Raw genomic sequence first — 9,921 nt, 5'->3', positions numbered from 1 at the left:
TCAATTATACTAAGGCCCTGTTTATTTGAATTTTTGCTTCTACTTTTACATCTTTTCACTCCAGCAAAAAAGTCAAAAAGCCAAAAAGCTCATAAATAGGTGCTTTTTCTTCGGCTTTTGGATTATACCATCATATAACAATCTTCATTCATAAGGTTGCTGCTCCTCGTCGTCTGTGATGTTGATGGTGGTGTGGGTCGCGTTCTCTCAGCGGTGAGGGTTGGAGAAGACCATGGCGCGCAGACTCGACGACAATTTGCTGCGGTGGCGGCGGTGCGAGGCATCATGGACGGTACTGCCCAATACCTCGGAGGGGTCGAGTTGCGCGATATTACAGATGAAAATCCAGTCCGGTTTTGCCCGGGCCAGCGACAATGGCACCCGTGGGTGTCATTCCCTTCCCTGGAGGCGTCGCCGTGGCAGTTGTCTCCGGGCAAAAGCCTTGATTCGGCGCTGAATTGGCACGATGGCGGCGTTCTCAACATCGTCTCTCTGTTGGGAGCATCGTGCCTGGAGACTTGGAGTTCTTATGTTGCGCTCCCTCGGTGTTCGCCCCTGCCCTGATCGTTCTTCCTCGGCGCAATGTACGGTCGTCGCCGGTGATTCCAAGACGGTGCCTTTCTCAGGTCGGATTGAGTCCTGCCATCCTCTTGTCCTCTCATGGGGGATGGTGCGTTGACAAGGAAAGCTTGGAGGGAGCGGCCGTTCTTTGGAGGTGACCGACGTCGGTCGAGACGCGGCGAGGTTTTCGGTTTTGGAGAGGCTTTTTGCGTTGTGGTTGTGTTGTTGTGGATGGCTGTCCTTGGACTAGCCGGTTGTGGAGTTGTGCTACGCTCGTTGCTCGCAGCAAGTGGTAGCGTCTTGTACTTAATATTCTTTTCTTCTATAAAGCTATGATACGTAATTTGCGTATTCTCGAAAAAAAATTATAAGGTAAAAGCCGAAGCAAAAAGGCTCTATTTAGGAGTTTTTGTGGCTTTTTTTTTGCCAAATTGAAAAAGCTGTAAAAGCAGAAGAAAAAAACCCAAACAAACAGGGCTTAAGAGGAACTCATATACATCAAAACTCAAGTTTTGTGACATGTTTTCCTTTTTCGAAATAGTGTGGCTAAAATGCACCCACAACCACGAGCGTCATTTACTCATAGCTTTTGTATTCCTTTTGTTCTTAAATATAAGTCTTTTTAGTGATTTCAATATAAATTATATACGAAGCAAAATGAGTGAACCTACATTCTAAAATAAGTATATATACATTTATATGTAGTTCGTATTGAAATCACTAAAAAGACGAATATCTAGAAACGGAAGGAGTATAATTCATTGCATCGACCTATAGCCACGACTAAAGACTAGTCCAATAACTCAAGTCAATTTATATTATATCCCAAAATTTTCATTCATTTATAGTAGAACTCCTAGCTGGTATAGGTGCTAAAAGGTTTTTGTTGGGCGTGCCATCATTTGCCTATAAAAGGGCAAGGCCAACTTGAATAGGTACACGGATCACATTACGGCAGCGAGTGGCAACACTAGCTAACAGCCGGGCAGCACGTACGCACACATCGTATCATTCCTAGACAAGAGCATGGCTCCGGCGATCGCCGCAAAGCCTCTCCTAAGCGATCTGGTGGCGCAATCCAAGCAAGTCCCGTCGAGCCACATCAGAGCGGTCGGAGACCGCCCGGACCTCGCCAATGTCGACCACGAGTCCGGCGCCGGCATTCCGCTCATCGACCTGAAGCAGCTCGACGGGCCGGGCCGTCGCAGGGTCGTCGAGGCCATCGGCGCGGCGTGCGAGAACGACGGGTTTTTCATGGTACGTAGTACGTGCACCGCTTGTTGAGACCAGTTAATCTTTTGTTCTGCCGATGTAGTAGCACGAGACGTTCGACAGAGCTCTGAACAACCTGACACTGGTCGTCACTGCGTATGTAGGTGACGAATCACGGCATCCCGGAGGCGGTCGTGGAGGGGATGCTGCGCGTGGCGAGGGAGTTCTTCCACCTGCCGGAGTCGGAGCGGCTCAAGTGCTACTCCGACGACCCCAAGAAGGCGATCCGGCTGTCCACGAGCTTCAACGTGCGCACGGAGAAGGTGAGCAACTGGCGCGACTTCCTCCGCCTGCATTGCTACCCGCTCGAGAGCTTCGTCGACCAGTGGCCCTCCAACCCGCCGGCCTTCAGGTGAGCACCGGTCGACGCTCGGCCTCATTTCTATCGTGTCAGGATGAACTTCCGTACGTGCAGCTGCTCATCAACTAATTAAGTTAGTTATACTAGCACTAATACTTAATTTTAGCCTACGACTTTTAATACTGTTGGTACCCATCGAATCTTTCAATACGGCCCGCTAAATAACCTGTCAAAACAACGAGGCGCATACCTAACATGTGCACCGTTAGACCTCTGTCAGGACGATGACAGGCTAGCTGTTGCAAAGAAGGAATACTACAGTATAACAGAAAGTAGGAGAAAAGGAGGCAAAATATAACTGCTGTTCGGCTGCGGTGGCAGACTGATAGGTGTATTTTTCGGTGAGATTGAGTTCGAAATAAACTGACAATTTGCGCTGACCGTGTGAGCAGGGAGGTAGTCGGCACCTACTCGACGGAGGCGAGAGCGCTGGCGCTGAGGCTGCTGGAGGCGATATCGGAGAGCCTTGGGCTCGAGAGAGGCCACATGGTGAAGGCCATGGGGCGGCACGCGCAGCACATGGCGGTGAACTACTACCCGCCGTGCCCGCAGCCGGAGCTGACGTACGGACTGCCGGGGCACAAGGACCCTAATGCCGTCACGCTGCTCCTCCAGGACGGCGTGTCCGGGCTGCAGGTCCGGCGCCACGGCCGCTGGGTGGCCGTCAGCCCCGTGCCCGGGGCGCTGGTCATCAACATCGGCGATCAACTGCAGGTATCCTTCTAGACAGACACAACTGTGGACAGCACTCTACGGCATCCACTAACGTTTCGGCTATGGTATCGTGCAGGCTCTGAGCAACGATCGATACAAGAGCGTGCTCCACCGGGTGATCGTGAACAGCGAGAGCGAGAGGATCTCGGTGCCGACGTTCTACTGCCCGTCCCCGGACGCGGTGGTCGCGCCGGCGGAGGCGCTGGTGGACGGCGGCCACCCTCTGGCCTATCGGCCCTTCACCTACCAGGAGTACTACGAGGAGTTCTGGAACATGGGCCTCGAGTCCGCCAGCTGCCTCGACCGCTTCCGACCGATCGCATGATGGACTGTCCGTCCGGCTGGCTGTGGGCAACAAAATCTCACGGGCCACAAATGTTGCTTGCTACCGATGATGTGTCGCCATAGGGGAAGGCCTCTGAAAGACGCCCGGAGCCGTCAGATATAGTTTTGGATGGCTATAAGATCGGGGTGAACGGGAGAACTTTGTCCGTAAGAACTTCAGTTCTCCCTGACCTTGACACTAGAGATACGACCGGTGCTTTTATAAAAGAAGAAGATGCGACCGGTATTTGACGCAAGGATAACTTGTGGGCGTCCATCGAGCTGTCTATCTTCTAAGTGCTTGAAACTTAACTAGTTTGTGAAATAAATTGGCGTTCGGGATAAATTAAACCATCCGGATTTACGTAACTACTCCCTCCGTCCGAAAAAGGTTGTCCTTCAAATGGATGTATTTAGCATCAAATTAGTGTTAGATACATTTATTTGAAAAACAAGTTTTTTCAGACAGAGGGAGTATTTTGCCAGGGACGGGCTTTGCCGAGGATACTTTCTGTCAGTGCCGTTGTTCACTATCAATCTATCGCGATTGACCACCTTCAGAAGGTATCCTTGCAGGTCGGCCAGAAATGATTTCTTTTTGGCCTCTCCATGTATGAGGTTGATGCGCATGGAAAAAAAATATTGTGCTATGACAACATAGCGTAGCTCTTAAAATCTGCTAGAGCTAGGCTATATCGTGTCGCTACAGTGAACTATTGTCTACTGATTTCATTTAGCGAGACATTTCTCAAAACGCTATAGCGTGCTATTAGCGGAGTTAGGGTGCTAATATTTTTGGTTGATGATCCAATGACAAGATCCTACAATTTCAAAAAAGAAGAGTTCGTGCAAGTGCCGGAACCCCTGATTGCTTTGAAGAATTCTAGTGAGCTACTTATAAACATTGATGAGGATGAGCTATTTTCAGTCCGGTATGACAATATTAATATTGCTGATGTGTGGATTGGCGAAACGCATTTAGCAACCGAGTTCCACCCTGTTTGCCATAGTCAGCTTCCCGAACGCTTTGGTGGGTGAGAATTGGACGCATCACCAATGGCGTTAATTGTTTGGCCGGACTCTTAGCCCCGAGGAAGGAGAGGAGTGGCATCGCCTAGATAATATTCTCGGGAGTACCGCACTAACCAATAATGCAGATTCTTTCCATTGGAAGTTGGAAAAATCAAGAAAATTCTCACCTATCTAATTTATCGTATGTTGCACAATGGGGCAGCCCAATTTCAAGCCATGGAGTTTGGAAAGCCATATTATCCACCAAGATAAAGATTTTCTTGTGACCTCTAGTTCGTGACCGTCTAACATCTGGGGTAGAAGTGCAGAAGAGGCATGGACGGGCTGACGGTCTTTGTCCTCTTTGTGGAACGATGGAAGACAATAACTATATATTTTTTTCCCTTGCATCATGGCCCAATTTCTATGGGGATGCATAAGGGATGTCACTAGGTGTAGTTGGGCACTGGCATCTTTCGCCGATTTTCACACCCTGAGTAGGAGACTTTCCTGACTTTCACAAAGGGTTTCCTGGATTTGCTTTGCTTCTCTTGCCTGGACGCTTTAGCAAATTTGTAATAAAGATCTTATTGAATGACTTTTTTTATTAAGTATCCTGCTGATGGACTTTATAAAATGACTACATTCTTACAGCTTTGGAAGCTACTCAGCACGGAACCATTGACCATTGAGACGTTGTGCAAAAAACGTTGTCAACATGCTAAGGCTCCTAGGGAGGAGGGCAACAACCATGGGGGAATATTTTCATATGATGCTTCATCGGCGCTTGGAGCTATTTTGTGTTCTGTGTCGTTTCGGCTTTTCAGCCAATGACCCTCTTGGGTTTGTATCAAACTTGAGTTCGTTCGTAGACTATCTTGTCATTTGTTGTAAAACCTTAATGGCTTCAGTTTGCTAAAACCGGGCAAGTGCCTCCTTACTAAAAAAAGGATACTAATATTTTGAATCACTTTGCACCGCCTATAATGGCACTCTCGCATGCAAGTATTACAAGCTACCTCTACACTTAATACGAATGCTAAAAATGTGGTTTTTCCGACCTCCTATTGATAAATTAGGGGCAAGACTTCAAGATTGGAGAAAAAATAAGCCGCTAGAATTGTGCTTGCTAAGCCCTTCTTATCTTCTATATTGAGGTTTATCACATGACAATCTTCGCTTTAATTGGGTGCATGCTGCAAAAAGTCAACAAGTTGTATAGGTCCATCATTTGGAAAGGCGATTATGGTGAACATGCTGGTGGTAGTCATTCCATTGTCAATCAGAGAACGATGTGTAGGCCAAATGAAATGGGTGGTGGTGGAGGTGGGGGGTTGCAACTCTTGACCCTGACCTCTGGTGGCCTTGGCTGCAACGAACGTTCCTAGAGTGGCCTTGGCATTGGTTGGCTCTCTCATGTTATGAGAAGACATGTGTCTTTCTTTAACAGCCACACAAATTAAAATTGGCAGTGGAGCAAAAACATGCTTTAGGTTTATTTTATTTCTTCCCTTCTATTTTGGCTCTGTAAATAATTTTTTTACTATTTCTTGATTTGCATTATATTAATGAAATTGGCCCAACATTTGTATTTTCCATCAAAGATAAACTTTTGTTGCACCCCATGCAACCAACTCATTTTTTAGAAACACTATTTCACTCACCCCTATGAATGCACAACCTATCCTATGAGCACCTCCTGATACTGGGCCTGACAGAAACACCATCTTCCACTGAACGAACATTGCTAAAAAGTCTAAAATAAATTCAGAGAAATGCAAAGCACATTTGCAAAGTCTATGACTTAAAGCGGGGTGGACTGGTTCCGCAACAAGACCGGTTACCATCTGAGCTATGCTTAGTAATGCAACCAACTTATGAGGTTGATTAATTGTTGCATGTTTGTGGACGTAACTCAACACGAGCAATCTAAATGACCAGAGAAAGGATATACTTCGTCTCCTGAAAAAGGGCACTCGGCGACAAATTGTTCAAGTTCTGAAAGTCAAGGGGCTTCATGTTAATACGATCGGTCTCAACCACCACCCAACCCATGAACCAATGTCAGCCTCTTCAGCCCATATCGTGCTATCATGGGACACAATACACACGAGCGGAAATGGGCTTTATATGTTTTTTGTTACATATGATCAATGGTAATAAGACAGTAGGTTGTTTTCTCTATAGTGAATGTCATACCACCTAAAAGCCTTCATGAGAAAACACTCATATAATAACATGGTTATTAGAGTATCTACCAGGTTCACTATAAACACTTAGAGCACAACTAATAATATAACGAACTAGTGGCTATATACTACTGACATGTCATCTATACGATAGATTGACTATTATATCTTGTTTTTCACCTTCTCTCGTTCTCTTTTCTTTATTTTATTTCATGTTTGCTTTGTGACACTTGTAATCTCGCATGAGATCTCACTCTTATTTTACAATGTTTCTCTTCTTCATATAAACAAAAGTGTCATAGGACACATGTTAGAAGCCTCTTATTATATTTGCTCTTAGTGCTTGCATGTGGAGAGGCAATGATATGCACAGATTGGGAAGATGGAATCCTATATACCTAAGAGACTCGTGCACTACCTTATTTATCTTAACATACAGCTTATCCACATTGGCAACCATGTGATCTAAGAAAAGACTGACTTCACAAGCAGCCATGTCATGGCTAACCCTAATGTTGCCGGCCACATTGTTCACACCAAGAAAACAACACATCATAGTCCCTTCGTTTCTCTTGATGGATTTAAGCCGATAACATGGGTTGTATGAACCCCACTGTCGGTGTCAAAACCGGTGGATCTCGGATAGGGGGTCCCAAACTGTGCGTCTAAGGATCGATGGTAACAGGAGACAGGGGACACGATGTTTACCCAGGTTCGGGCCCTCTTGATGGAGGTAATACCCTACTTCCTGCTTGATTGACTTTGATGATTATAGGGGTTACAAGAGTAGATCTACCACGAGATCGTAATGGCTAAACCCTAGATGTCTAGCCTATATGATTATGATTGCCTCTACAAACTAAACCATCCGGTTAATATAGACACCAGAGGGGGCTAGGGTTGTACAGAGTCGGTTTACAGAGAAATGAAATCTTCATATCCGCACGCTAAGCTTGCCTTCCACGCCAAGGAGAGTCCCATCCGGACACGAGGGAGAGCCTTCCATCTTGTATCTTCACGACCCATCTGTCCGGCCCACATTGCACAGCCCGGACGCGCGAGGACCCCATAATCCTGGACTCCCTCAGTAGCCCCCAAACCATTCTTCAATGACGATGTGTCCAGCGCGTAAATTGTCTTCGGCATTGCAGGGAGGGTTCCTCCACCGAATACTTCAAAGTATCTGAACCGGAAAGCTATATTCGGCCCTCACATCTTCAGTATTTGGTAAGGTGAATTCTTCAAACAACTTGGTTCTCATTAAATGTCGTACCCTTCGGTTTCTGTGCTTCCGTCGCCTCAGCTTCCACGTGGCCAATGAACATGAAGGGTCCAAGCGTTTTTAGAAATAACCCCTTGATAGTGTACGGAAGGTGTCTATTTAAAGAGATCAAATCTCAGATGCCATTAAACACCAAGCGAAAAAAAATCCTTCGAACTTGCCTCGAGAAACCACACAATCATGGCCAGTGCTCCCAGTTCTTCCTCCCGCCCCCATGGCCCTCAAAAAGGCGATTGGGAGAGCTGCTCCGTATCCCAACCCCAGCTGACCAGGCTCTAGGTGCAGGTCTATCTCCCACTTGTAGATCTAGTTCTTGTTCGGGCGGGATTAACTTCCTTTACTGGTGTAACGCCCCGAGACCGACGCGCCAGGTGTCTTCCAGTTATTCGCTGTTGTTGCCTTGTCATTTGCTTGCGTGTTCCATTGTGCCATGTCATCATGTGCATTGCATCTGCATATTTTTAAAACTTGCATCCATCCGGGTTCCCCCAGTTCCGTCCGTTGTCCCTTCTGAGCCCAAACACACTTGCACGCGCCCGCGGCATCTCCGAAATATTATTTTATAACTGGCCGGAAAATGTTCTCGGAATGGGTTGAAAGTTGGCATGCGGTGTTGTTATGTTGTCAGAAGGCCGCCTGCCAAGTTTTGTCACATTCGAAGTCCGCTTGACGCCCTAACGGTTAACTATAGCGGCACCGCTGCCGGTTTAACGTTGGCATGCGGTGTTGTTATGTTCTCTCTCTCTCTCTCTTCTCTCCTCTCAGCCCGAGGCCTTCTGCACAGCCCACAAATTCCAACCTACCCCTCGCATGCGCGTCTGAAACTTCCCCGGGACCAACCCGGGCATTCGTTACCAACGGATCTGGATCAACCCCGTACAACCTCCTGCATCTTCCGTTTCTTCATTTGACTACTTTGTTGACCCGTACCCATCCGATCTCAATCAGATGATCCAAACTCCCCCCTTTCGCTATATATATACCAAGCCATACCTATTTTTTGACAAACCCTAGAAATTAGGAGGTTTGTCTCTTCACGCCGCCGCCGCCAGACTCAAATCCCCATCGGGATCTCCCCCTGCCCGAGCCACCCGCCCAACCTCCTTCATCCTCGGGATCCCTCCCGATCCTCTCTCCCAACCAATCAGCTTCGCCGCCTCCCCTGTTCGGTCCTCGCCGCATCCGCAACTCCCCTTCCCTCGCACTCGGGCACACAGCCAGTCGAGTGCCCACCTCCAGATCGAGCAGGAGGCTCGATCTCGAGCTTCTCGAGCCGCGGGCGACCAGGGGCCCTCCCGTCGTGCCCCTTTTATTTCTCCTCCTTCCCCTGGTTCCTTTTTTCTCTCTCGAAGTCTCATCTCTCTCTCTCTCTCTGTTCGTGCAACAGGTGTTCTGCCTCGACACCATGGCCATCACCCCGCTTCTTCGAGACCAGCCGACGTTGATCTGCTTCCATGCCGCCTCCCGCCGTCGACCGCAAGTCACCGGAGCACCAGGATCCCTCCAGCCCCTTGCTCCAGCGCGCCTCCTACCCCGAGCCCTCCCACGGCTCCCTCGTTCCCGAGCACGTCGACCCCGCCGCCTTGAATTCCCGTGCCGAAGCACCACCTTGCGCGCCTCCGTACTCGAGAAGGAGCTCGACCTGTTGCCAGCGACCTCGCCCTCCGAAGACCTCCACCACCCAGGGCCCCGGCGATCTCTCCGTCCTGCCCTCCTCCACCGCCCCAGCGAGCGCGACGCGGGAGCACCGCCGGCATCGCCGCTGCCGTCTCGAACCTTTCCTGCCGCGCCTCCGTGTACCCCGCGCCAAGTACCTTCCTTGCCGGAGAGATCCTCGCCGTCGCCCTTCTCCCTCTGCCTTGCTTGCTCGTCGGAGCTCGTGCACTGATCTGCATCGTGCCGGCGTGCCCGCTGGCCCCTGTCGTGCTGCTCTGCTTCGCCCGCTCGTCCCCGTTGACCCGTTCAAGCGCCAGTGTGGCCAGCCTCCTAGGCCGCAAGCACGCCCGAGGCCCAGATCTGCGCCACTTGGGCCTCCTCCTCTCCAGCTGGGCTTGGCCCATGGGTGAGCTCCCCACAGCCCCTCCTGTTCAGCCCAGCGATGCAGCAGATTCAGCCCAGTGCATGTTTTTTTTCCTGTCTGTGAATTTGCCTAATTTTCCAGAGAGTGCTAGTTTTGCAGAAAACCCCTCAAACTTGATGCATATAAA

At 49.0% G+C, this 9,921-nt stretch overlaps 1 protein-coding gene across 1 annotated transcript; it reads left to right on the top strand.

Moving 5' to 3' along the window:
• The first annotated feature begins 1,504 nt into the window (after positions 1 to 1,504).
• Positions 1,505 to 3,601, top strand: LOC125539270 (protein DMR6-LIKE OXYGENASE 1-like). The gene is made up of 4 exons (XM_048702700.1): positions 1,505 to 1,818; positions 1,938 to 2,185; positions 2,587 to 2,908; positions 2,985 to 3,601. Exons 1-4 carry the CDS (start codon positions 1,588 to 1,590, stop codon positions 3,231 to 3,233), a joined length of 1,050 nt encoding a protein of 349 aa, XP_048558657.1. The 5' UTR covers positions 1,505 to 1,587; the 3' UTR covers positions 3,234 to 3,601.
• Positions 3,602 to 9,921: the final 6,320 nt, after the last annotated feature.

This window comes from Triticum urartu, chromosome 2 (assembly GCF_003073215.2).
Source record: "Triticum urartu cultivar G1812 chromosome 2, Tu2.1, whole genome shotgun sequence".
NCBI classification, from domain to species: domain Eukaryota; kingdom Viridiplantae; phylum Streptophyta; class Magnoliopsida; order Poales; family Poaceae; genus Triticum; species Triticum urartu.
This window is presented reverse-complemented; position numbering and strand designations above follow the sequence as displayed.

What these genes read in the sequence shown, in the direction of transcription:
- LOC125539270 (XM_048702700.1), top strand. Translation starts at nt 1,588, where the DNA reads ATGGCTCCGGCGATCGCCGCAAAGCCTCTCCTAAGCGATCTGGTGGCG. An exon ending in AGAACGACGGGTTTTTCATG is followed by an intron (nt 1,819 to 1,937) that starts GTACGTAGTACG and finishes CTGCGTATGTAG; the next exon opens with GTGACGAATCACGGCATCCC. An exon ending in TCCAACCCGCCGGCCTTCAG is followed by an intron (nt 2,186 to 2,586) that starts GTGAGCACCGGT and finishes CCGTGTGAGCAG; the next exon opens with GGAGGTAGTCGGCACCTACT.